The sequence below is a fragment of the Cokeromyces recurvatus genome, assembly GCF_025118155.1.
Source record: "Cokeromyces recurvatus strain NRRL 2243 chromosome Unknown BX663scaffold_45, whole genome shotgun sequence".
Lineage (NCBI taxonomy): Eukaryota > Fungi > Mucoromycota > Mucoromycetes > Mucorales > Mucoraceae > Cokeromyces > Cokeromyces recurvatus.
This window is the reverse complement of record NW_026251431.1, coordinates 26,554-51,585: the sequence shown is the minus strand read 5'-3', so window position 1 is coordinate 51,585 and position 25,032 is coordinate 26,554. Positions and strand designations below refer to the sequence as shown.

General features: G+C 30.7%; 9 protein-coding genes and 1 non-coding gene across 10 annotated transcripts; 5 read left to right on the top strand and 5 right to left on the bottom strand.

Annotated features, from left to right (window-relative positions):
- The first annotated feature begins 57 nt into the window (after window positions 1–57).
- Window positions 58–1,605, top strand: BX663DRAFT_270738 (RTC4-like domain-containing protein). Its single transcript, XM_051521949.1, has 2 exons — window positions 58–1,343; window positions 1,419–1,605. Exon 1 carries the CDS (start codon window positions 124–126, stop codon window positions 1,336–1,338), a length of 1,215 nt encoding a protein of 404 aa, XP_051378053.1. The 5' UTR covers window positions 58–123; the 3' UTR covers window positions 1,339–1,343; window positions 1,419–1,605.
- BX663DRAFT_526082 (mitochondrial F1-F0 ATP synthase subunit F of fungi-domain-containing protein) lies at window positions 1,396–2,045 on the bottom strand. The gene is made up of 3 exons (XM_051529861.1): window positions 1,832–2,045; window positions 1,597–1,759; window positions 1,396–1,530 (listed from the first exon to the last, which is right to left on the bottom strand). The coding sequence occupies exons 1-3, from the start codon at window positions 1,955–1,957 to the stop codon at window positions 1,502–1,504; spliced, it is 318 nt and encodes a 105-aa protein (XP_051378052.1). The 5' UTR covers window positions 1,958–2,045; the 3' UTR covers window positions 1,396–1,501.
- A 174-nt stretch (window positions 2,046–2,219) lies between these two features.
- Window positions 2,220–4,579, top strand: BX663DRAFT_526079 (major facilitator superfamily domain-containing protein). The gene is made up of 9 exons (XM_051529860.1): window positions 2,220–2,525; window positions 2,578–2,671; window positions 2,841–3,015; window positions 3,073–3,224; window positions 3,318–3,654; window positions 3,713–3,828; window positions 3,901–3,985; window positions 4,052–4,196; window positions 4,249–4,579. Exons 1-9 carry the CDS (start codon window positions 2,321–2,323, stop codon window positions 4,392–4,394), a joined length of 1,455 nt encoding a protein of 484 aa, XP_051378051.1. The 5' UTR covers window positions 2,220–2,320; the 3' UTR covers window positions 4,395–4,579.
- Window positions 4,466–8,267, bottom strand: BX663DRAFT_462453 (TIP-1 family-domain-containing protein). The gene is made up of 10 exons (XM_051523971.1): window positions 8,118–8,267; window positions 7,793–8,040; window positions 7,412–7,714; window positions 6,518–7,352; window positions 6,187–6,359; window positions 5,830–6,126; window positions 5,617–5,774; window positions 5,307–5,380; window positions 4,768–5,172; window positions 4,466–4,689 (listed from the first exon to the last, which is right to left on the bottom strand). Exons 1-10 carry the CDS (start codon window positions 8,247–8,249, stop codon window positions 4,504–4,506), a joined length of 2,811 nt encoding a protein of 936 aa, XP_051378050.1. The 5' UTR covers window positions 8,250–8,267; the 3' UTR covers window positions 4,466–4,503.
- Window positions 8,268–8,972: 705 nt separating this feature from the next.
- BX663DRAFT_270429 (uncharacterized protein) lies at window positions 8,973–11,419 on the top strand. The gene is made up of 7 exons (XM_051521948.1): window positions 8,973–9,041; window positions 9,127–9,267; window positions 9,323–9,364; window positions 9,445–10,462; window positions 10,551–11,151; window positions 11,227–11,273; window positions 11,335–11,419. Coding segments are annotated over exons 2-6 (1,731 nt in total). The 5' UTR covers window positions 8,973–9,041; window positions 9,127–9,198; the 3' UTR covers window positions 11,228–11,273; window positions 11,335–11,419.
- Window positions 11,420–11,530: 111 nt separating this feature from the next.
- Window positions 11,531–14,709, top strand: BX663DRAFT_526061 (uncharacterized protein). The gene is made up of 6 exons (XM_051529859.1): window positions 11,531–11,781; window positions 11,915–12,162; window positions 12,234–12,265; window positions 12,350–12,521; window positions 12,591–14,049; window positions 14,116–14,709. The coding sequence occupies exons 1-6, from the start codon at window positions 11,556–11,558 to the stop codon at window positions 14,643–14,645; spliced, it is 2,667 nt and encodes an 888-aa protein (XP_051378048.1). The 5' UTR covers window positions 11,531–11,555; the 3' UTR covers window positions 14,646–14,709.
- Window positions 14,652–17,166, bottom strand: BX663DRAFT_526058 (amino acid permease/ SLC12A domain-containing protein). Its single transcript, XM_051529858.1, has 11 exons — window positions 17,024–17,166; window positions 16,891–16,960; window positions 16,717–16,808; window positions 16,464–16,629; window positions 16,280–16,365; window positions 16,145–16,209; window positions 15,927–16,092; window positions 15,763–15,823; window positions 15,548–15,696; window positions 15,388–15,475; window positions 14,652–15,287 (listed from the first exon to the last, which is right to left on the bottom strand). The coding sequence occupies exons 1-11, from the start codon at window positions 17,144–17,146 to the stop codon at window positions 14,731–14,733; spliced, it is 1,623 nt and encodes a 540-aa protein (XP_051378047.1). The 5' UTR covers window positions 17,147–17,166; the 3' UTR covers window positions 14,652–14,730.
- A 1,379-nt stretch (window positions 17,167–18,545) lies between these two features.
- On the top strand, window positions 18,546–20,459 carry BX663DRAFT_526053 (Rec8 like protein-domain-containing protein). Its single transcript, XM_051529857.1, has 4 exons — window positions 18,546–18,681; window positions 18,756–18,898; window positions 18,965–19,092; window positions 19,193–20,459. The coding sequence occupies exons 1-4, from the start codon at window positions 18,561–18,563 to the stop codon at window positions 20,022–20,024; spliced, it is 1,224 nt and encodes a 407-aa protein (XP_051378046.1). The 5' UTR covers window positions 18,546–18,560; the 3' UTR covers window positions 20,025–20,459.
- BX663DRAFT_526051 (G protein alpha subunit) lies at window positions 20,385–21,959 on the bottom strand. The gene is made up of 3 exons (XM_051529856.1): window positions 21,626–21,959; window positions 21,196–21,532; window positions 20,385–21,120 (listed from the first exon to the last, which is right to left on the bottom strand). The coding sequence occupies exons 1-3, from the start codon at window positions 21,753–21,755 to the stop codon at window positions 20,520–20,522; spliced, it is 1,068 nt and encodes a 355-aa protein (XP_051378045.1). The 5' UTR covers window positions 21,756–21,959; the 3' UTR covers window positions 20,385–20,519.
- Window positions 21,960–23,684: 1,725 nt separating this feature from the next.
- Window positions 23,685–23,757, bottom strand: BX663DRAFT_t134. Its single transcript has one exon. It is a non-coding gene; the product is annotated as a tRNA-Phe (tRNA).
- Between the last annotated feature and the right edge of the window lie 1,275 nt (window positions 23,758–25,032).

The following is a 25,032-nucleotide window of genomic DNA, read 5'->3' as shown; positions in this document are numbered from 1 at the left end:
AAAAAAAAAATAAATAAAAAAAAAAGCTTAATAATAAATTTGAAACTCCATTTTTTTGCAAATGACTTTATTTGTACTCTCTCTCTCTTTTTTTTTTCTTCTTCTTCTTTTCATTTCTTTTGAATGCATAAAAATACATATACTTTTAGTCGCTATAGTATAAAGAATAAATATGAAGAACCAGTAGATTCAAACAGAGAAACATCACTCTTACCACCACCAAGATCCAATACTGTTTACATTCCTTCTAATCCTCATCGATTAAAACGAGATACGATTAACAACAAAAGAAAACATGATGATGACGACGACGATAATGACTTTCAAAAAGATAGCCTAATACGTTTTTCTAAACATTCTAATGACATCCTTGTCCCCAGATATAAACGTATTAATTTTAAGGAAACCCGAAAAGATTCCATCATTTCTGAAGATACCCTCAACTTACCTGAAAAGAGAAGACGCACCGCCACCCGATATACAGAAACAGAATCAACCCTCTTGGACAACTTCAAAAGGGCTCAAAGGGTACAGAGAGAGGAAGAAGAAAAGCCGCAATGCCCCTATTGCAGTGAATTCTTGTTCCCAATGACAGACGCAATCGAACATGCCCTCAAGGTGATCAAGACAAAGGATAAGGCCTATGAGGAACGTCATCATGTGACAACTTCTTTTAAGGGCCATGCTACCACCCTACGTCCAGTATCAAGTATGGAGAAGGATGCATTTTGTCGACTTCATAAACTTGAATTGGTCATCAAACCTCAAGGGGCCAAAGAACAGTATCCATGTACCATTCGCTTTCATGAACTACCAGAGCGTATTGTTAAATACGATAAAGAACTTCGTCAGATCATTAAAAATAAAATACCTAGTCATTATCGTCAAATCGCTGAGGGGGCCTATTTGAAATTGGGAGAAAACAAAGCGCGTGGTACGATGGGTATGATGCATCACTTTGAGGCCAGTTTGCCCGGATATTATGGTCCTCGTGGGGCTTCTGTCATTCTAGAGACGCTCTCTAAAATGTATTTAGAGGATTCAGATGTGCTAAAGACACAGTTAAAGTCTCCGCAATTACCGATGGAGTTCTTACAACAAGTATTAGTACCCGAAGTCGGTGTGCGGCTAATACGGGATGATCTATTTAAAAAGTATGGTGTAAAACCAGAAATGACAAGGAGAGCACAAGAAATCATAGAAGAAAGTCGAGAATATGGAAATGCCATGTTCCCAGTTGAAAATCAAGATATTCAAGATAATAATAAAAAGGCAATTAACAGTGATTCATCAATCACAATTAACTTGAGTAATAATAATGAAGAAGAAGAAGAATAATTTATGTATGTATATCTTTCTCAAAAAAAAAAAAAAATAAAAATAAAAATAAAATAACAACGTTGTATATATCCTCTCAGTTCTTTTCTTTTTTCTGTATGCATATAATATTGCTGAATAAATACACAAATAGTTAATTTTTATTTATATTTGACCAACAAATCTAATGATGTTCAACATTCTTGTGATGTTCTATTTAAAAATCGTTAGTTCACATAAAGACATTTTTTTTTTTAAAAAAGAAAAAAAAAAACTTACTCAAGTGGAATTGGTAATCAATAGTGTAGCCAATAACAAAGACACCGAAAATAAGGTGAAGCAAAGGAGTGACAGATGCATTTTCACCATCAATGTAACGAGCCTTGTAACGACCCCAGGGTCCAGAAGGCTTAGGTGCCTCCATATTACCCTTTGGTAATTTCTAATTCACACATGAAAAAAATAAAATAAAATAAGAGCATGACTAACAAATGTATAATTTTTGAATGTTTACTTTATAAAAGTTGACTAATTGACCAATTTGAGCATCTTTAGAAGAACCAGTAAGCTTAGTAGCAGCGGCAATATTGGGAGGAATAAGAGACTTGGTGGTGTAAGCACGACGGAAAATGGCACTCATAGTGTTTTTTTTTATTATTATTATTTAAATAAATAAAATAAAAATGTGGAGTAAATAACACACAGGGGGTTTTTTTAATCCAAAAAAATAAAAAATAAAATAAAATGAAATAGTAATAAAATAAAAAATAAGGTGTCTGTAACGTCACCATATACTAAATTTAAAGTCAGGCTTATGTACACCCTCGATTTATAACTGACTACTGCTATTAAAAAAAAAGAAAAAAAAGAAAGAAAAGAAAGAAAAAAAAAAAACGTGTTTATGCAGTCCTTTGAAAAAAAAAAAGGGGGGAAAGAAAAAATTAATAATAAAAAAAAAGGGAGAGAGAGGTCAACTATTTGACCTTCTATTAAAACAGAAATAATGAAACAAGAAGAAGAATCAATTGAATTAATAATACCTACTCAATCCCCTATTGAATTGGAACATTTGTTTGATGAAGATAAAGTGACAACTGTTGCCATTAATAGAGTTGAGGAAATAGAGTTTGTCTTTCGAATGGATAAGAGGCTTTTATTGTTTGCAATGTTTGGCAATCTTGTGAAATCGTTAGACAATGCTAATCTAGGTAAAAGCTAATTACTATTCTAATCTTTACGTATATATTAAAGATGCATTAGGTAGTGCATTTATTAGTGGGATGGAGGAAGAATTGAAAGTGACAGGTTTACAATATAACTGGATGGGTGTATTATTTATGATTGGTTACTTGACGTAAATAGAACATATATATATATATGTGTGTGTGTATAAATATAAAAGCCTTTATTTATATATATATATACATATATATATATATATACATATATATATATATATACATATATATATATATATACATATATACACATATATATACATATATACTCATATATGGTATTAGAATGCAAATACCTTCTAATATTTTGCTTTCAAATATGAGACCTTCAAAGTATTTACCTGCTTTAGAGGCTATTTGGTGTATCTTGACAATCGCTATGGCATGTGTACAGTCAGTAAAAGAAGTTTATCTTATTCGATTTTTACTTGGATTAGCAGAAGCAGGTTTTTATCCCGGAGTAAAAATTTATATGTATAGAGTTGATACAGATCTATTTTATTAACATGTTCTATAGATTGTTTTTTTGCTTGGCACTTGGTATACTAAAAAGGAATTAGGGAAAAGATTAGCCATGCTTACGATATTTGGATCATTTGGAAGTGGGCTAAGTGGAATTATACAAGCTATCATGCTAAAGACAATGGATGGAGTCTTCAATATAAGCGGGTAAAAAAAAAAAAAAAAAAAAAAAAAAAAAAAAAAAAGAAAAGAGATGATTGGAGATAATTTACGGTGAAGTTTATTTTGTTATATAAATAGGTGGCGTTGGATGTTCTTATTTGATGCATTTATAACGGGTATATTGGCTTCAGTAGGATATCACTATTTACCTGATTACCCACATAATACTGATTGGTTAGACCCTTCTGAAAAGAATATAGCACTGGAAAGGTTAAATCATAAACCTCAACAAGATAGAGAAAGGACAGCAACGACAAGATTAGAAAGATTTAAATTATTGTTAGGGAATCCTTATTTATATTTATTTGCTATTAGTTGGGCGTCTATTCATATTTCATTAGGAGCAAGTCATGTATTAGGAATAGTAGCTAAAAAATTAGGATTTGATTCTGTTACTTCAAACCTATTGACTACTGTACTGTAATTTTGAATTTTGAATTTTGAATTTTACATACTTATATGTATACATATAGCCTGATATGCTTATTACTATGCTTGCTGGATTATGTAATGGATTTATTAGTGATACATATCGTACTCGACTATGGTGTATTATTATACCTGCATTTATTGGATTCATTGGAATGAGGTATATATATATATATATACACGTACACATGTTTATTATCCACAATATTAACTTTTATATATATAATATTAGTCTTTTATCATTGTTTGTTCAGCCATTTTTTATTTTATATATAGCGTTTCTATTGACTCATGCTGGATTAGGCTCACTCACTTCGGTATACATATATAGAATGAAATACTATCCTATCATCATCATGTGTATTTTAATTACTTTGCATTAGATTATCATGACTTGGGCTAGTGAAAGTATATCTTCTAATAGCGAGATTAGAGCTATGGCAATTGCTATCATGAATACCTTTTCATCGCTTATGTGGATTTGGACTCCACTTGTCTTATGGCCAGTCACTGATGCGCCCTATTATTGTAAGTAATATAGATGTAATCTAATAGTAAACACTTTTAACTTTATTATTAGATAAAGGATTTACAACTAGTTGTTTTCTTATTCTTTTTTTTATTGGAACTATGTCATTTGTTGGGTACTTACAAAAGAAGTCATCTAATAACCAAAAGGTAGTAGCAGAACAAGCTGTACCTTTATTACAAGAAACTACTACATAAAAAGAAAAGGAAGGAAGGAAGGAAGGAAGGAAGGGTAATGACATCTATCTATCTATCTGTATATATATTTATTTATATATATTTATTTATTTATACACACGCGCACACATTATAACAACATAGAGGAGTAGCCTGCATTCATATTTGCATTTACACCATTTTGTTGTTGTTCTTCTATACCTAAAAATCGTTTTGTAGTTTCTTCTTGTTCTTCATCTGTACGCCTTTTTTTATTTTGAAGTATATCTTGATTATTTGATTGTAATAAGCGTGCTTTGTAAATGGGTTCATATTCCTACCAAAAAAAGACCTTAAGTTATAGAAGAGAACTACAACTATTTTTTTTTTTTTTTTTTTTTTTCAAAAAAAATACCTTGAGTTGACTTTTAAAACCATCATTTGGATTAATACAAAGACGTTTTGTCTGAACAAATTCATAAGCTTGCGAAGCGTCCACATTAAAATATTCCATAATATAAGCAACGATAAAAGTAGGACTTCGTGACATGCCTCCGTTACAACACACAACCACTTTACCCTTTTGTTGTTGTAAGATATTATGAATGTAATTCGATGTGGATGGAAAATATTGAATGAGGTTTTGCAAGTTGGAATCAGTCACGATCAATTGATGATATTTAAAATGTTGAGCTAAAAGATCGGTACGAAAGAGTTTAGCCTCTGCCAAGTCAACACAACATAGAATGTGAGTGATTCCCAAATCTTTGAGTTCATTTGTTTTACGACAAGCTGAAAATGGTCCTAAAAAGAGACCAGGCTATATATATATATATATATATATATTATATTATATTATATAGATATTTTATCAGTAGTCCTCCTTTTAGACGATTTGTATATGTGTGTATGTGTATCTTTTTTTTTTTAAAAAAAAAAATTGTTTGATTTTACAATGATTTCTTGAATTTCTCTTCTCATTTCGTATCGCCAATCGTCTATTGGACATTGTACACTTCCAAGAAAATCTTCTTGTAAATCATTATTTATAACTGTAGCTTGCATTTCTTTTAATAAAATATGAACGAAAATAAATAAATAAATAAATAAAAAATAATAATAATAATAATAGCAGCAAATTTTATTTTATTTATTTATAATGCAAAAAAAAAAAAAAAAAAAAAAAAAAAAAAAAAAAAAATAGTGAAAGAGAGAATTTAATTCCAACTATGCAACATATCATTTCTTCTTCTCAAGACATCACGTATTTGACCATTGCTCAAGACTTCTATGCCAATGGCTTGTAACATCTTTTGTACATTTTCCAGTTGACTTGTATCTGTTAATGCCTTCATTAATTTATTACATGACACAGTATCATTATCAAAGGGTAAAACAAGTAATTGAATTGCTTCTTTCAGTCTAAAGAAATTCTTGTAAGAATAATGTTTACGATTTATTTACACTTTTAATTTACCTCTTCATCAGGTTTTCAGGCTTCTTTGTCCATTTTTGCCCAATTTTCCATAAACCTTGTTTTAAATCAGTTTCTAATTGTAAGGCGCCCATTGTGGAGAATTGATTTTGAGTAATAATCTGTTTCCAATACCAATCCTCAATTTCTTGAAGTGTCTTACGATAGACTAATAAAAATTTAGCTTCTGGTAAAATAGGATAAATAGAATTGAAGGTGTTTCTAAAGTTTTGTAAAGGTTGATATAATTCATGTGATATTTCAGTTATATCTGTACATGATGTCTGCCACCAAGTATCCCTTATAAAATAAAACTAAGTCTTTTTGTATTTTGAAGAAGAAAGAAAGAAAGAAACTTACTTTTTAGCATATTTTCGAGCTCCTGTTATCCATTCTTTTATAGCAATTTTAATCATCATTTTTTCTGTACGTAAATCAAGTTGTTTAAAAGTATTCAAACTATTTTTAAATAATCCGTCTTGTCCTAATTTTTTGTGATTTTGATTGATATCAAACTGCAATTCCAAAAAGAACTTTATATACATATAGAATTAGTATCGACTCTCTTTCTCTGTCTGCCTGTCTGCCTGTCTCTCTGCCTATCTCTCTCTCTCTCTTCCTCTCTTCCTCTCTTCCTCTCTCCCTCTTTCTCTACTATATATATACAAAGTTATGTATGCATTCATTTTACCTCGTCTTCTGACCAATCTTTCAATCTATTGATGATATAATCTACACTTCTCCACCATCGATAGAGACGATGTATAGCAGCTACTGTTCCACCTGTCTCAGTCGTTGTCATGACACCTGTCACAGCCTCTGGTAATGCACCAGGTACAGGTACAGATCGAATAAGAGAAAGTGCCTCAAATGAATCGATTGCATTCGATATTCTTTGTTGATATTGATCTAATAAATCAAGTTGTATCTCATTCAAGAAGCGACACTTTTGTTCAGTGGATGGTACTAATTCATACACATCTCTTATACTCTCCAAGAGTTCAACAAGTCGAATGGCTGATGTAGTTGCTCTTGAGGTATCATCGACATGAAAGGCTCGTGGATCTGACATGATGGTATCAAATCTGACTAGAGCAAAAGAGCGTTCTGCTTCAAACCAAGTAGTGAACCAAGCATCATGTGTGAAAATGGTGTAGGATGAGAGGTGTGAGGAATAAGCGAAATGATCTAACAGTGATTTATCAAAGACAAGGATTTCATGTATCGTATGACTTAGCCAGTTGGGATGATTTAATAGTTTAGGGAATGTATCTTGTATCTTTCGTTCCACATCTCTCAGTAAGCCTGTAATAAATTGATCCTTTGCATTCCAAGTTCCACAAAGAGGTTGAACGGTAGTGAGTAAGAATGGGATATGACTAGCGATGGTATCCTTCACAAATGTCAAGTACCATTCAGGTTTATCAAGACGATTTGTAGGTTTAGAAGATTCAAAATGAAAACGAAAACGAATCGATAAAGCTTCAAGCATAATTAAAATAGGATTTGAAATGACATCTGATTCACTAAAAAAAAAGAACACTATTATTAGTAACAAAATATGAATAAAATCAAATCAACTTACAATTTTTCAAGGATCAGCAAGTTAGAGAAGGCCTTTTCAAAGGCATTCAATTTGTCTTTCATATGTGGGCCATAAGGGGGTCGAAGAGGCTTTGGCCAGTCGAGATCTTGTAAAGTGTCCTTGAAGTTTTTTGTCAAGACATCATTCAGTTGTTCCCAAAGAGAAAGACGAGATTTTTTAATAGATTCATAGAGTCCTTTATAAGCAGCATGTTTCTCCAAATAGCTTTCAAATTGTAAGAGTTGCTTATAAGGTGTTATCGCTTCTTGAGGTTCTTTTATAACTAATTCCATAGCTTGAGAACTTTTCATTTTCATTTTAGAGAGGATATAAGTCATTAAGGGAGGGAGAGGGGAGAAGATGGAAGATAGGTCAATTTACCTTAGATCAGAGGCTACTAAAAGTGATTTGATATAAGTTTTTGCGATATCTATTTTCTTTATTTTTTGTTCTAAATGTGTAAGTTGAGACAATAGTTGAAGAGTGGGTTCATGATGAATAAATGTTTGAAGAGTGTTTTCTGTTGATAATAATGAAGTTGATAGTTCATTGAGTTTTGCATGATGAGTTTTAGATGTTTGCAATGTTCTTGATAATTTTTGCTTTGTTGTTTGTTTGAGTGTTTGTAACTAAAAAAAAAAAAGAAAAAAAGAATTAGCATGCATCATTACAAGAAAATGAAAATAAACCAAATATATATATATACTTGAGAATCTAGAGATGCTTTTTCCTCGTATTGAATTTGTAATAGACGTTTAACATTGTCAAGACTCAAGTCTTGTTCAGTCTGTAGATTAGAGCATAAATAATCTTGTAATTCGTCGACTACAGTTGACATTATTTAATACTCCTCGATAAAAATAGTAATAAAAAGCGCGAAAATTATAACCCTATAAAAATTATAAGCATAAATTCTTTTTTTTTTTTTTTCTGGGACACAAAATTGTATGAAACATTCCCAAAGTGATATGAATACTAAAAAGCATAAATTATCATCATATTTAAAAAAAAAAAAAAAAAGCAAGTAATCTTTTTTTATTAGTAGGTTCATTATTACTTATTAAAGGCTTCATTGAATGAAAGAACTAATAAATAAATATACACATGTATATAAAAAGAATAGCTGAATTTGAAAACTAGTCTGTTATTACATAATATGTAGAGCATATATTCATGTATGTTGGTAGATGAAACAAAATCCAACAAACGCAGTTTTATAAAGAACTAATGATTTTATTAAAATTACTCTTTTGCTTTCTTTTCTTTTTTTTATATATTCATATAAAAGAAAGGATTTAAACTCAGCAATCAAAATAAAACAAGTAAACTATCAAAAGGATTCCTTACTTTTATAAGCTTATTGTCGTTCTCCTTTCTATTCAAGAAATAACAACAACAGATAATAACGAAAATAGATGAAAACCTGATTATTCACATGTTCAATATTGCACCTTATATTGCTAAAGTATATTTTATTTATTCATTATGTTGTAATGATATTATACTAATTCTTGTTTCAAAAAAAAAAAAAAAAAAAAGTATGTACGCTCATTACATGCCAATGAGGATTCTATCAAACTTCCTTATAGTCATACACAATTTGGTGTTGTCTTGATGGTTGATGTTGTAGGTAAGGACTTGGTTTTGTATCTATTATAATAATAAGAGTTTAATAATAGCCTTTGTTTTTTTTAAAAAAAAATATACATATTTAGGCTTTAGTATGGTAAAGAGAAAAAGAAAAAAAAAAGGGATATTTATATTAAACTATTTAACAGTTGACAACAATGGCACAAGCAAAAGGAGGTTCAGGTGCAGAGGCAATTGCAATGGAAATTGGAGCTTATATGGGAGAAGTAAGTAGGAATATTATAAAATAATATGATTAGACTAAACTAATAAAATTAATAGTGTATACAAATCATTGAGTTTTATGGAGGTGATGTTGTCAAAGTAAATGAGGAAAAGAAGTCATTTTACTATTTTACATTATCTTATTTTATTTTTTTCTGTTCTGTTCTGTACTGTATTAGTTTTTGGGTGATGCTGTCTTAGTATGCTTTCAATCAATAAATCATGTCGATTTGGCAGAACCTTCTGAAAGACAAAAAAACTTACTAGTACGTCGTGGTATTGAATGTGGCTTACAATTACTTGCTCGTCTTTCTCATTATAGAGTTTATCTTACAGCAGAAGAACGATCAAAGCATCGAACAAATAATATGTCCTCTTCTTCTATCAAACAACAAAATAATGACACATCCTCTTCCTCCAAAGGAACTGGTTGGATTCCTCATCTTTTTAAGGGCCGAAAAAGTTTTAATCTCCGTCGAACAAGTGTGGCTAGTGAAAACTCGATTCTCATTGAAAATAGCAACTGTGTCGATCTTGAGTTACATATGGCATTAACGTGTGGTAATGTAACGAATATTATTGTAGGTGAACTGGATCCTTTAGAATCGTTACAATCTAATAATCACTTGCACCAATCTGATTTTGAATATCATGGTCGACTTGAATATGCTATTGGTGGACAAGCTGTAGATAGTTTGGATGAGGCCCTATCGCTGGCTAAAGCGGGTGAAATGACGATTACACCCACTGCTTATGATATTATGCAACGACAATCATCGATGCTAAACTTTGAACAACGACGAAGGTATTATATTATTAAGAGCTTATCTAATAATACACGGGGAGAATATTTTAAATCATTGTCTGGATTAAGACGAGAACGTGTAAAGATGCCAATGATAGAACCGTTAATACCACGAAGACGCAATGCGACCTATAACAATTTACCTTTAGATGCTAACAGATACTATTTCAAGTATATCAATCGGAGTGCCCTTTATCGTTTGTTACAAATAGGGGATAACGATCGTTTATCAGCGCAATTTCGGGAGGTTACAATCATGTTTGTTAGTTTAGGAAAGATAAATATAGATCATCCAGAAGGGCTTGAATATTTACAAAAGGCAGTACAATTAGTCATTCATTCACTTGTAAAGTATGAAGGTATATTACAGCAATTTGCCATTGATGATAAAGGTAAGTCGTTGTTTTTTTTTTTTTTTCTTTTTTTTTTCTGACTACTACTATCATTATTGTTGTTGTTGTGCTTATAACTCTATTATAGGTACTACATTATTATCTGTCTTTGGTCTTCCACCTTTATCTCATGAACGTGAAGCAGTCTTTGCAGCAAAGGCAGCTCTCGAGATTCGTGATAAATACCATCAGGAAGGTTTTACAGGGTTTTCAATTTCTTTATCAACAGGTACTATCTTTATTGCAGACATCCCTCACAACAATCCATACAGGCGAGATCCTGGTATTTCAGGTGATACAATTGTAGTGGCTGTCAGAATGCTTAAATATGAGTTCTCTAAGGAATCTGTTGTTTGTGATTCGACAACACGTAAACAAATTGGTGGACTCTGTGAATTTGAAGACTTTGGTGAGAACTTTATGAAGGGTAAACCGACGCCAGTTCAAGTCTTTAGTATTATTAATTTTGGTTTTAAGAATGATTATAAACGTATCTCGACAGATGAAAAACTTACAACAGATTTTATTGGTTACAAGATAGAAATGCGACTGGCTACACACTTTGTAGAAGATTGGAGTAAAGCGCCTAATCATCACTTTTTAGTTGTAACAGGGCCAGCAGGAGTGGGTAAAAGCTTCTTTTGTAGTAATTTATACAAAATTATTATTTCACATGGGTTTATAAGTTGGTAAGTTTTATTAGATAAATATATACATATATAAAGGGAAGAATGTCACAAAGGAAATGATAATATTAAACTAAGAACAAATACATCTTTATACACATATAGTTGGACTTCATCTACAGAAGGTATACTATATAACATTTACATTTACATTTACATATATCATCTAACAAACCAAGTATATAGTTGAGAAAAGTAGTAAATATTATTTGTTAAGAAGTATTATGCTCTCAATATTTGAAATTGTTGACTCTGATAAAATTCCTATCAAAACTATATCTCAGTCTAATACACCACAAACTCCAAATATAGAATTGGATGTAATCTCTTCAAGCAGTGACCAAGTTAAGCCTAATCGATTAACGACCTATACTGCATCATCTAATAATAATAATAATAATAATGATATGGTTGACCTCATTTCACGATGTTTACAAAAATGTGGTGAAGAAGATGGTTATATGCCTCTCTTTAAAGTCATCTTTACATCCCTTGAGGATATTAGCGAAAATAGATATACTAGACTATTGGATGGACGGGCACGTGATATACTTTTGACGGGTGTAATTACACGTATTGTTACGCATGTTTCAAAGCATGTAGGATTGGTTTTTATCTGTGACGATGTTCAATGTAAGACATATATCTATATGTATGTGTGTGTGTGTGTATGTGTGTGTGAAGTGTTATATAGATACTTTTTGACTTACTATCCTTTATATATGTATATATATATATCTCTTTTTTTTTTTTTTAAAAAAAAAAGGGGCTGATTCGGCTTCAATACGCATATTACAACACATTCATGAGTGCTGTCAAAAGGTCATGATCTTGATGGTAACAAGGCCAATCAAGGATTACAATGTCACATTTATTGAGCAATTTAGAATGGCTGGATCCTATGTTGAGATACCCTTGAACGGTTTAGGGGAAGATGAAATTGGTGAAATTATATTACAAAATTTTGGAAGTGGTGTGAATAGGATTAGTCCAGAAATAGTTAAAGTTATACAGGTAAAATTTTACAGAAAAAAAGAAAAAAAAAAGGAAAGGAAGAAATATATATTATAACAATGATTCTATAGAAACGTACAGGAGGGAATCCTTTATATGTCAAGTAAGCTTGTTCTCTATTTTTTTTTTTTTTTTCGTTTGTCTATTTTATTAAGTAATGATAAATTTATTTATTTTTTTTTTTTAGAAATGTGGCGATTGTATTAAAGGATTTTAATCATGTTACTGTGGTTGACGGTGAACTTGTTCCAAGTAGTAATAGTTTTGATTTAGAAGATGTGCTTGGTAATTTTGATTATAAACGTATCATTAAAATGCAATTTGACAGACTTGATCCCAATTACCAAGAATTTCTTACTGTAAATATACATACAACATACATACATATCGTTAGTAATACATTAAATTCTCTTTTCTTTTTCTTATAGATTGCCTGCTGTTTGGATCAATATTTTTCATTATTTGAAGTAAAAGCAGTTATTAAACCGAATAATAGGATTTTTTTATCTCAGGATATAGATCAAATACAACAACTCATCACTCATTTAGATCTTTATCATTTCCTTCAACAAGCAGACGATAATTTGTATATCTTTACTCATATTACCATCCCTCAAAGTATCTATGATATGATCTCGTACGAAACACGTATCTCACAACACTATGCTTTAGCCCGTTACTATGAAACAAACCAACAATCCACATACGAATCATTAAGGAAAATTACGCGTCACTATCTCGAGACAGATGCAGTCGATAAACAATTGTATTATTTAGAGAAACTAGCTGATCAAAATATGCAAGCTTATCTGTTACCTGAGGCTACGCTTAACTTGCAACGTATTGTGAAAATTTTAGATGATTACCCCGAGAGATTAGAACAATTTGGAACAATCCGATTAAGCGATATTTATAGAAAGTTGGGTATGTGCTATACGATGAGGACTAAATTAATAGAAGGTGAACGTTATTTGTTTCGAGCGCTTAAGGTTCTAGGTGAGCCTTGGCCACAAACGGATACTTTATTTTGGTTACAATTTTGGAAGCATCGATTCCGTCAGTATCGACATCGTCGCCATCTTTTTTTCACATGTCGTTGTCGTCGCAATCGTCATCATCATTCTCATCATTCTCATCGTTATAGACGCTCTGCTGAAAATGGGAAACGTGTTGCAGAGATCATGGCCCAACTCTCGAATATTTATTTTTATACAGGGAATGAACGCGACTTTATTTATGCATGTTTGGTAGGTCTTAATGAATGTGAGCGATTGGAACAGAAGACGAGTCTCAACTACACACTCTTTCTAGCACGAAATGCTCTTTTGTGTTGGCTGAATGATGACAAGACGAATAGTATCTTTTATATTGCAAAGGCCTTGAAACAAAAGATGGCAGATCCAGATACATTAACCATTTGTTCCTTATTGTGTTTTGCTGCTGGCAAGTTTTCAAATGCTCGTGATCTGTTGTATCAATCTGTAGAGGGGTCGATGACATTAGGAGTTGTGACAGAATTTCAATTGTTTTATAGAGCGGTAGGGTTATTAATAACGATGAGGATCTTTGAAGGCACCTTTGGAAGGTCCGAGGTGGAGATGGAACTGATGAAACAGATGGCGCATACAGCGCATGCAAATGGGGATTTTGAAGCTGAAGTTTGGTTAGGAGTCTATCATATTGGGAATGCTATTGTAGTCGATAGGATGGCTAATTGTGCACCTTATGTAGCTTTACTAGAGGCGCATATCAAGGAAGCAGCTGATTATAATCGAATTGCCATTCATGGCACTCTTGTATGTTATTATGCAAGAAATCATATGGTGGATATGGCTAAACGACATTTACAAAAATTAATCCATCATTTACCAGGTTTAACGATGACACGTAAGAATATAGATGTATATAAAAGGACGTTTTCTTACTCTTTTTCTTACCATTATATACATATAGCCAATATTTTTCCTATTTATGGTCTCATTTTTGCAACCATGGGACTTTATTGTATGGTTGAAGATGGACAAATTGATCAAAGTGATAATCAATATGAAAAATATATCTTTGATTTATCACGTCTTAATCATGCATTTCAACAAGTGAAGTTTTGGGAATTTACACAACCTTGTTTATATCTTGCACGAGCGTTACCTTATATTATGACACGAAGGATTGTAGAGGGATACATGGTACTTCGACATGGTGTCTTTGAGATGCAATTCATACATGAGATTCGATTTTTGAAAGCTTATTATTGGGCCAATTTAGGCAAATTTGCTTTTACACCCGAGGATCGAGTTGAATGGACAGGGAGGGCTAAAAAAGATTTTGAATCGTTAGAGATCCCAGCAGATACCTATTGTAATCCAGATCCAGATCATGTTTATTATCATGGATATCAAGCGGATCTTTGTAAAGAGGATGAGGGAATTACGAGACGAAGCGGGTCACTAGCACAAGCTACATACAGCAACAGTCACCCATAATATAAATATGTATAAATGAGTATATGTATATATTTATTGATTTAAAATAAAATAAAATAAAATAAATAAAATAAATAAATAAAAATTATGTAACAATATAGACAAACTTTTTCCATATTCGTTTCCAAATTGGACCTGTCTTATCTGAATCATCTTCTTCTCCTTCTTTAGTCATCAGATCACTACTATAATCCGCTCTTCCAGTATCTAAATCGATTTCATCAATAGGGATCATCTTGGATTTTGTCCAAAACTTGAGGACGATAAACAAGATCAGGATACAGACCAGACCACCATAGTTACCGATCAGGCCTACCGCATTAGGAGGTACAAAATAAGAATAACCAGCCATCAGCGCAATCACCACACACGCGACCATCCCAAAGAGATCACCAAAGGGATGAAAGGGAGTTGTGATGGGTAGATCCTTGACGGTACGTCCCTGACATTTAAGCGCCTTACGGAAACGATAATGAGAGAAACAGATACCACCCCATGTTACAAAGCCTGCTACACCTGATAAATTGGTCAAGACAATAAAGAGTGCCTTGCCAGGAATAAATGAAGTAGCAAACGTGATAAGACAGACGAGGGCAGTACAAGTAAGTGAATAAAGAGGGACACCACGACGAGAGATTTGAGCTACACAGTAGGGAGGGGTTTCCCCATAATAATAAAATGATAGATGATTAGAAGGTGGAATAGGTCATGTTACACTACTACTACTACTATTATAACTTACAAAGTTTACGATGCGCTAATCCCTCATTAGATAAAGCACAAAGCATTCGAGAGCTTACATACATTCCACTATTTGCACAAGAAAGGACCTAATATATACACATATTAATTTAGTTTTTTTTTTCCCCTTCTTTTTTCTTTTGTCTTTGTTTTTGTTTTACAGTGATAAGAATGACAGTGTTCATGATATGAGCTACACTTTGTAATCCTGCTTTCCCAAAGACAATGGTAAAAGGTGAAACAGTGACTGAATTACTACCACTTAGATTACGAGGATCATCATATGGAATAAGCATACCCATGATAAACACTATTTATGCAAAACAAAATAATGATGATTGCTTTATCTAATTATATATTTTTATATTGAAATTACCTGAACCCAAGTAAAAAATAATGATACGCCAAAATACATTTCGAATAGCACGGGGAACTTGCTATTATTATTATTAGTAGTATCAGTATTAAGAATTAAGAATTAAGAATTATTTTTTTTTTAAAAAAAAAAGGATAATATGATGTCATTTTATTTTTTTTTACCTTCACAGGGTTTTCACACTCACCAGCAGTGATACCAACAATTTCTGTACCTTGCATACTAAAAGAAGCTAATACGAACGCATTTACAACACCTAATGCGCCATTAGAGAATGCACCTGGATCATTCCAGTACTTGAACCCATAAACTTCATGAGGCGTTGTGTTTCTTAAGAAAATAAATAAATAAACAGATATTCAATCCCTTTGTTGTAAATTACCCAATTAAACCTCCTGAGGTAATACAGCCTACAATAATGAAAACAAGAACAGCGACAATTTTGATCTAATCCAAAAAAAGGAATAATGGTTAAATTCATCATTTGTATTCTTTTTATTAAACTTCTTATTATTACAACACTAAACCAATATTCAGCTTCACCATAACTTCTTGCACCAAATACGTTTAATGTATAAATCACAACTAACCAAATACCCGACCCTATTTTTTTTTTTTTTTTTTTTTTTTTTTGGTATTGTTTAAACCAGTCAATATCCCTAAAACTCTAACTCTATTTTTTATATAATTATTTTACATACATGCCCAACCAGGTACACGATCTGTCCAAAATTCCATTACAAGTGGTAGCGCTGTTAATTCACTAGCAACAATAATGGACCAGCAAGCCCAATAATTATAACCAATTGTTGTACCAAATGATGTATCTACAAATCGTCTACAAAAGACAGTAAAAGATCCAGAGACCTTTACATACAAAAGTAAGTAAACGCGTTTTTATATATATATATGTATATATTATTATCGTAACAAGAAAAAAATCAGCAGACTTACAGGAATATAAGTTGACATTTCACCCAAAGAAAAAGTAACCCAATAAACAATAAAACCGATAATTGCATAAGCTATAAGAGCACCCGCAGGACCTAAAACATACAAACCAAAACAAACAAGACTATTTTGTTAATTTTTTTTGATATAATTCTAAATTATTTAAGCTATTTTCACCTGCTCTATTTAAATTGCCACCAGCAGAAAGGAAAAGACCTTGGCCAATGACACCGCCCAAAGAGATCATCTATCAACATATATTATTACATCGTCTTTTTTTATTTATTTATTTAATAATATTAATAATCACAGCTAAATGACGGGCTTTAAGTGTTCTTTTTAATTTGGGTTCTGGGACATGATCTTCAATTTCTATAATAGAGTCAATTTCTTTATTTGATATTTGATCTACTTGATGCTTTTCATTAGACATCTTTTATTATTAGAAAAAAGAAAGAAAAGAAAAGAAAAGAAAAGAGAAAGGCTATAATCTAATCTATTATCTATTATATATAATACACGTATATATGCATGTGTGTGTGTGTGTGTGTGAAAATAATGATAGTTTGATATCAATAAGGAATAGGTTCGATTATAAGCGTTAAATTAAAACTATATCTTAACTAACTTTATATGCATACACACACACACTGTTATAACATTTATTAGATAATATGATAATGTACACAATACAATAATAAAGTGTAACAATCAACTACTATTGTATGAAACATATCTTTAGTATTATACTGTTATTATTTAATTGATTTTAGAAGGGTTTCACATTGCCTTTCATGTATATATGCATACTTATTATGATCGGGTAGTACACAGTATATATGTATTTATAATAACCACTCTTTTTTTTTAAAAAAAAATAAAAAAAAAAAAGAAAATAGCGGTACAACCTTGGATCAATCATGAACGGGCCCGGTCAAAGTGATTCCACCGGATTGATTGTTATTAGTAGTTTTATTACTTTTTATATAAATCTTATCTGATCTACCTTCTAAATTTAGAAGAACAAGTCCAATATTAAAAATCCTATTGTAAAGTGTTCTATGTTGAAGTTGGAATATTTTTATATAGGAACAACCCATGTTAAGTAATCGTGGTATCTATTGTCAAACAAATATTAAAAAAAAACAAAGGTCTTTTTTTTTTTTCTTTTTTTACTTTACAACAATGGTATACACCATGTAAATACACTTTACTTTTATTCTTTGGGATATGCGGAAATCAACTTTTTGCGTGGCATGTTGAAGTAAGTCATTAATATATATGCATATATTAATATCAAATTACTTGTTTACATTCTGAATAACCTAAACAAGGATATGCAATGCTATATTCCCTTTTATATATATAAAACTGTATTTCCTCATAATTATAAACAATGTAAAGACTTTCTTAAAAGCACAGAATATCGATCGTCTCTCCTAATTTCTTAGCTAATCAAACTATTCCAGCTCAACATTCAAGGTAATTTTATCATTACTTTTTCCTTATGACTACCATTCAGGATATTGTTTTAGGTTTTAATTGTGCAGAAACTGTTGCCTTTGCTCTTGATATTTGGTTATCTACTGGTAAAATTGCTGGTTCATGTGAATGTATAAGTGATATGTGTAAAGATGGATAATAATAATAATAAGGGGAAATTCATGTGACGCGTCTTGTTGCGCGTATTATAACTATTATAATTATTAGTTTTTTTTTTTTATTTTATTTTATTTTATTTTTTTTTTTTTTTTTTTTTTTTTTGTTGCCGCGTGAAATATTAAACTATCTATAATTTTTTTTTTTTTTAAATCTTTTTTCTATTCTTTTTTTTTTTTTTTTAACTGATGCTTTCTGATCAATTAAGAATAAAACAAGGGCCATTGGCTCGTGTTTGGTTAGCTTCTCATTGGGAAAGAAAGATTTCAAAGTCTCAATTCTTACAAACTAATCTTGAAAAGACAATTGGTACAAGAATAAAAAGATTTCATTCCTTAGTGACGCATTAACTCTTTCCCTTAACTTTTGTTGTTGTTGTTTAGATGCCATCAAGACAAACCAAGAAGAGGAACCTATTGCACTTCGTGTTTCTGGTCAATTATTGCTTGGTGTCGTTCGTATTTTTTCAAGAAAAACTAAATATTTATTAGAAGATTGTAATGAAGCACTTGTCAAGATTAAGTTGGTAAGAAATATGTCTTCATATCTATTTTTTTTTCATCTAAATTTTTTTATTATTATCGTATTATAGGCTTTTAAAAAGGGAGATGTAAACATGCCTGATATTCATCATACTATTGCCAACGTAAATACCATTACATTACAAAATAAATTAACTGAATTCGACATTTTACTTCCTGATCTACCCTTCAACATAAAGTAAACAACAACATAAACAGCCTACTGATGAATACATTTATTTATTTATTTACTTTCTTCTTCTTCTTCTCCTTTTTTTTTTTTTTTTTTTATTTGTTAGTGGAGGTACCGCTTTAGATGAACGTGATCCTATTTTAGATAGCTTTGTCGATATGTCTCAAGATATTACCCTTAACGACTTTAGTTTTGGTAACTACGAAACAGGTCGTGGTCTAGGTGGCGTTGAAGTAGGTCGTCGTGACAATGAACCAGGATTTGCTGATACTGCCTTTGACATGGATGCCATTGCTGATCCCATGAAAGAAATGAATTTGAATGACAATGGACTCTTTAACGACACTATTGATTTTGATTTTGATGTTGCTGATCAAGATCTTGAAGCGCCTAATGCAGCAGCCATTGAACAATTTAATTTACCTAATGAGGATGATACATTGATGCAAGCAGGCATTGTTGAAGATACTCAATTATTTGATATGGATGTAGAGCAACCCGTTGTGCGTCGTCGTAAAAGACTTGTTGTAGATAAAGTAACAGAAATTCCACAAGAGGATTTACGTCGTTATGCTAATGATACAAGTACAATTGTAACTAAAGAAACAGGATTTGACATGGCAAAGGGAACAAAGGAGGTAGTCAAGTTGACCGCACCTCTTGGTTCATTAGGTCATGAACTTGAGACCATGTTTGAACAATTCAATCGCAAGAGACGTGCATCTCAAGCGTTAGGTCAAATTGAAAAGGAACCACGTATTATGGAAGAAGAAGGTGCTGATTTGCAAAGAGCTTTTCAATTTGATGATGGAGGTGATTTTGATGCAGGAGAATTTAATCAAGATGCCATGGCAGCTCATTTCAATACTGTAAATAACAATGATTCAATTCAATCTCTCCTTTTTATTATTATTACTATTACTCACTTTTATATTTAGGATATGGGTGAATTTGAAGAAGAGAATGGATTTATGACACAAACATTAAATACAAGTACAAGAGAAACACTTGAAAAACTCGAAACTCAATTTGTTTCTAGAGAAACAATTAAATTTGGAGAATTAGCACCTATGCACTCTACTAATCGAGCTGATGCTGCTAGACTCTTTTATGATATTTTATTGTTATCTACAAAGGATAAAATTAAGGTTAAACAAGATCGTCCATTTGGTGAGATTCAAATGAATGCTTGCACTACTTTTGTTCAATAAATGAAAGGGCAAGTTTATAAATATATATGAATACATAAATATATAAATACACATCTATATAAATATATCAAAAATAAATAAGGTGTGTGTGTGTGTGACTGTATGTATGTATGTATGTATGTATGTGTTTCTTTGGTTTTATATATGTATATATGTGTACATGTATATATGTATATATGTATATATATAAAAAGAGAGAGAGAGGTGGGATTGGGGTATTTATTAAATTAAACCCACATTTCTTAAATTTGCTTGCAAGATAATGTCATTCACGGCTGTCATGACAAATTTAACTTGTTCTGTATCTGTTGCACATGTTAAATGCGTGTAGACTTGTTTATCGGACGAAGAATTGAGGGAAACGAATCTTTGTGTTAAATAATCACATGCCTGATCAAAATCAGCCTCCCCTTTGTAATCAGGGAAATAAATGGAAAGAGGACTGGTAGGTAACTTTTCACGAAAGAGGTCTGTTTTGTTTAGAAATAAGATAGTCGATGTCCTTTCAAACCATCGTGAGTTACAAATCGAGTCAAATAACGTTAGGGCCTCCTGCATACGATTCACCGTTTCATCTTCAATCAACACCTGGTCATATTCAGAGATGGCTACCATAAAGATGACGGCTGTCACATCCTCAAAGCAATGAATCCATTTCTTACGTTCTGAACGTTGTCCTCCTACATCAAACATACGGTACGTAAGTGTCCCAAAGTTAAATCGACTCTCTGTAATGCCTGTTGTCTTTACACGAGAGCGTAATATATCTTGATCTGTAGGAACATAATGGGCTCCACCTATACGATCTATTGATTCAAAATAACTAAATTCAAATATATAAAAATAAGTATGTATATCCTTTTTTCGTGTGTGTGTATGTGTAACATATTTTAATTACTATGAAGCAGAATCATTTAATTGGAATTCGTTTCTTCGTTTAAACGTCTCTTGAACACCCTTATCTTGCCATAAAGATTGAATAGCTCTAATAATGTCAGGTTGCATAGTATTATTGACCTTTTGTTGCATGATAAATTCAAAAAAGCCCTGATTCCTTTGTGGATCGCCTAAAGAAATACCTAAATCTTGCATAGATTCCAAGAGAACATGGATCGATTGGATGGCATTACTAAAGATGATTTCTTTGTAAGCTTCTCTTTCATCCTTTGAGAATCCACCGTCGTGAATGAGTTTCATTTGTTTGAGTATAGTTGATTTCCCGGATTCACCAGCGCCTATTTATTAATTGTAAAAAAAAAAAAAAAAAAAAAAAAAGGGGGAGATTAATTATTGACATGATGATGAGATGGAAGAAAGCATAATGTTACCGAGTAATAATAACTTGACTTCATTTTTACTATTTAGTTTCTCCATCCTGAGTTGGCTTTCTATTTCTTCATTTCTGAATTTATTATAAGTATCATTATCCCCAACTTCTATAGATGAACAGCAACCCATTGTATTTTTAGATAAACAAAATAAAGAAAAAGAAGAGGAGAGATAAGCTAGATCTGAAACAAATGTATACAATCACAGTTGTATGTATACTACTACATTTGATGGCGGGAGATGAATAGAATTTATTTATGTATTGTAGCACTTACACAAGCATCAATGTAATGTATTAATTGCAACCATCAAACCTATTTTCAAAAAAAAAAAAAAAAAAAAAAAAATCTAGATTTTTGCACTTTATTTTATTTATTAATATCGTATATCTCAAATACAAAATATATAAAATAACATTTATTACTATTATATTTAAAGTGGAAAGAAAAAAAAAAAGAAAAAAAAAGTGACAACGATAAACATGATAGATTCTATCATTGTATTATCGTACGTTTTTTTTTTTTTTTTTTTTTAAGTTTGTTGTAACATACTTGAAAACAATGAATTCTAAAGAAACTTATTAACAATAACTGCTCAATAACTACGCCTCCTTTTTTTTTTCCTTTTATGATAACAATTTTGCTTATTATGCATGTATACAAGACTACTACTTGTATCGCAATAGAATTGCTTGTAATGAATATCTTTTGCTGCAAAAAAAAAAAAAAAAAAAAAAAAAAAAAAAAAAAAAAAACTCTGCTAACCAATAATGCCGTATAACAACAAATATCGTTGTAATTAAATTGAATACTACTATAATTTCTTCTTTAGTATTGTACTTGATTGAAAAGAAAAAACAAAACAAAAAACAATAGTAATAGGTTTTAGTACACTACCATTTAAATGAATTATACCTTAATACATTTCTACAGTACACTATAAGAAAAAAATATGCTTCTTCATTATTTTGTAGTCAACTGTTTCTTGTCGTGCTTAACGCCTGATGTTAGAGTATTACTTAATACTAATAAGATAATATAGTTGAATCTTTAATAAGAAGAAAACACAAAGATGATTTCTCTTATTTTTCATATCAGTATTTATAATTCCTTTTTTATTGTCACATATTTATTATAACACTCCTCTTTTTACAATTGTTAGATCGGTAAAATAATTAATAATAATAGACGCAGTAAAAGTTAGTGAAAATCTGTTACATTATTTTTTTTTTTTTAAAGAGAACATCCTTGTTATTCTCGAAATAATCAGCACCTTTTTATAGTTGTTTTAATAAGCATCTTTTATCAATGTATTGATCCTATATCAGGAATGTTCGATCCAATGGGAAGTGATAGTAACCAATCTCTATTTGGCATCTAAGGTACGTACAACCCTGATTCAACTAAATTAAACACCAGCGTACAATATTATTTGATACAGTTTTGTTTCTTCAGGCACAGTGCCTTGATACACTTAGTATTTTTTTTTTCTTTTTTTGCTTTGAATTTACTGTTATTGATTAAATATTATACATAGCTATTCTAATTAAATACGCTTAATTGCGTAGTATCGTTTACTTGTATTAAGTTTTGAACATCATGTTATTTAAGCTAATCAATAATAATAAACGATATCATTAACACAACAGACGAGTATTAAGCTATCTCTGTATTGAATGAGCCGTATTTAGACTTTATTTCTCTCTCCCCTCTCCCCGCATAATACATCATAAACTAGCTTTAGAATATATTAAACATAAAATGTAAACTATATATATCTCTATAATAAACTATCTTTTCTAACATAAGCATATGCTAAATAAAGATTATATCAAGCTTGTATATAAAATAAAATAAGATGTTTGTTCAATCAAGTATACAGAATTATCATTTTTACTCAACAGTCGCATTCAAATTGTACTATATTATTAAATACTAGTTTGTCTGGATCAGTGTGGTATGTATTGAAATATAATAATTAGAAAAAAAAAGGATATCTTTATTATTTTGTGCTATATAAAAAAAAAATGCACTCAAGAACAGCATCAAGAAAAAAAATTGCGGCTAAGGTGGATCGAACACCTGACCTTTAGATCTTCAGTCTAACGCTCTCCCAGCTGAGCTATACCCGCTTTTCATGTATGAAACGTATTTAAATAAATTATAAGCAAATAAAAAGGCAGCGAGTCACGTGACATAGCCAATCAAATTCTTCTAATTTTGTCTTTTAAATTCAACTTTATAATATTCTTAAAAAGATAAAAATGGCATTTATCTCAAATTATAATCTTGACATTTGTTCTTGTCAATTATCGTATTGAATACCTTTGGCTAAGGATGTCAACTGATCGAAGAACAGATTAGTGTTATGATTGTAGTCGTCTTTATTGTTATAGAACAAGCTCTGGATATAAGCATGAGTAATATTATAAAAAGATAAATTACATAATACAAGATAAATTATATAAATGAATATATATTAAGATATCGTATTATACTGTATATTTGACCGAACCCGACCCTTTGTACTTCATCTTGAATAAGCTGCCAAATAAACAAAAACGCAGGCCACCAATCTCATCAGCTTTCAACTCATCTGTCTTTTCCGCCTGGACGATTCGTTGGCCTGCTATGTGCCTTATACTTTTTGAACTTGACTATCTCCATCATGTTTAAATTTTTGTTATAAATAAAATAATTCTTAATCGTATTATACTGTATATTATATTGTCGTGGTTGTAAAAATTATAAATTACTTAAATAAGACAAATAGTCATAATAAAATATATAGTGTACTTCTATGATAATTCTGTCTATATACATATTTAGTATATTTATCTTTATATATAAGAATGATTAATAAAAATCCTACATCTAAAAATATACTTTCTTCTATTATTGTTCTGCTGAATATAGATTCATAAAAATATCTTTATATAAATTAAACTGGGGTAAAATAAGAATAATACAAATACACGTAATAATTGATTCTACTCAGAGTGCACATATTAGTTATAAAAAATAAATACATACAAAAGATATGAATTTATATCTATATCTATAATTATAACTCTTAATAATCATTCTATAATTATATTATCAAATACAATTTGTTATGTTTTTATCTTCTTATTACTCATCATCCTTATCCATAAAAAATATAAAAACTCTTACATTATTAATCTTTATTTTTTATAATTGAATATAATTGAATTCATTTTTATCTTTATCTTAATAAAACTTATTGACAAGCCTCAACGTACTTCTTCTATTTCTCTTTTCATTTTCATTTTTATTTCTATTTTATTATATCCATATCTTACCTGTAAACCACAACATATATAACATCCTATAAATAATATAAAACTTATCAGCATCCTATCATCTGAATATGTCAGCTATAAGAC

Coding starts and splice junctions, on each gene's coding strand:
- BX663DRAFT_526079 (XM_051529860.1), top strand. CDS start 2,321: ATGAAACAAGAAGAAGAATCAATTGAATTAATAATACCTACTCAATCC. Junction 3,986..4,051: donor GATTAGGCTCACTCACTTCG/GTATACATATAT, acceptor ACTTTGCATTAG/ATTATCATGACTTGGGCTAG. Junction 4,197..4,248: donor CACTGATGCGCCCTATTATT/GTAAGTAATATA, acceptor CTTTATTATTAG/ATAAAGGATTTACAACTAGT.
- BX663DRAFT_526082 (XM_051529861.1), bottom strand. CDS start 1,957: ATGAGTGCCATTTTCCGTCGTGCTTACACCACCAAGTCTCTTATTCCT. Junction 1,760..1,831: donor AATTAGTCAACTTTTATAAA/GTAAACATTCAA, acceptor TGTGTGAATTAG/AAATTACCAAAGGGTAATAT. Junction 1,531..1,596: donor TGATTACCAATTCCACTTGA/GTAAGTTTTTTT, acceptor ATTTTTAAATAG/AACATCACAAGAATGTTGAA.
- BX663DRAFT_270738 (XM_051521949.1), top strand. CDS start 124: ATGCATAAAAATACATATACTTTTAGTCGCTATAGTATAAAGAATAAA.
- BX663DRAFT_526061 (XM_051529859.1), top strand. CDS start 11,556: ATGGTTGACCTCATTTCACGATGTTTACAAAAATGTGGTGAAGAAGAT. Junction 11,782..11,914: donor TATCTGTGACGATGTTCAAT/GTAAGACATATA, acceptor TAAAAAAAAAAG/GGGCTGATTCGGCTTCAATA. Junction 12,266..12,349: donor GGGAATCCTTTATATGTCAA/GTAAGCTTGTTC, acceptor TTTTTTTTTTAG/AAATGTGGCGATTGTATTAA.
- BX663DRAFT_526051 (XM_051529856.1), bottom strand. CDS start 21,755: ATGGGTTGCTGTTCATCTATAGAAGTTGGGGATAATGATACTTATAAT. Junction 21,533..21,625: donor AGTCAAGTTATTATTACTCG/GTAACATTATGC, acceptor ATTAATAAATAG/GCGCTGGTGAATCCGGGAAA. Junction 21,121..21,195: donor TTAAATGATTCTGCTTCATA/GTAATTAAAATA, acceptor ATTTGAATTTAG/TTATTTTGAATCAATAGATC.
- BX663DRAFT_526053 (XM_051529857.1), top strand. CDS start 18,561: ATGCTTTCTGATCAATTAAGAATAAAACAAGGGCCATTGGCTCGTGTT. Junction 18,899..18,964: donor CACTTGTCAAGATTAAGTTG/GTAAGAAATATG, acceptor ATCGTATTATAG/GCTTTTAAAAAGGGAGATGT. Junction 19,093..19,192: donor GATCTACCCTTCAACATAAA/GTAAACAACAAC, acceptor TTTATTTGTTAG/TGGAGGTACCGCTTTAGATG.
- BX663DRAFT_270429 (XM_051521948.1), top strand. CDS start 9,199: ATGGCACAAGCAAAAGGAGGTTCAGGTGCAGAGGCAATTGCAATGGAA. Junction 9,268..9,322: donor TTGGAGCTTATATGGGAGAA/GTAAGTAGGAAT, acceptor TAAAATTAATAG/TGTATACAAATCATTGAGTT. Junction 9,365..9,444: donor ATGGAGGTGATGTTGTCAAA/GTAAATGAGGAA, acceptor GTACTGTATTAG/TTTTTGGGTGATGCTGTCTT.
- BX663DRAFT_526058 (XM_051529858.1), bottom strand. CDS start 17,146: ATGTCTAATGAAAAGCATCAAGTAGATCAAATATCAAATAAAGAAATT. Junction 16,961..17,023: donor TTAAAGCCCGTCATTTAGCT/GTGATTATTAAT, acceptor ATATGTTGATAG/ATGATCTCTTTGGGCGGTGT. Junction 16,093..16,144: donor ACCTCAGGAGGTTTAATTGG/GTAATTTACAAC, acceptor TATTTTCTTAAG/AAACACAACGCCTCATGAAG.
- BX663DRAFT_462453 (XM_051523971.1), bottom strand. CDS start 8,249: ATGTCAACTGTAGTCGACGAATTACAAGATTATTTATGCTCTAATCTA. Junction 5,775..5,829: donor CCTGAAAACCTGATGAAGAG/GTAAATTAAAAG, acceptor GAATTTCTTTAG/ACTGAAAGAAGCAATTCAAT. Junction 4,690..4,767: donor GTTTTAAAAGTCAACTCAAG/GTATTTTTTTTG, acceptor TTTTTTTGGTAG/GAATATGAACCCATTTACAA.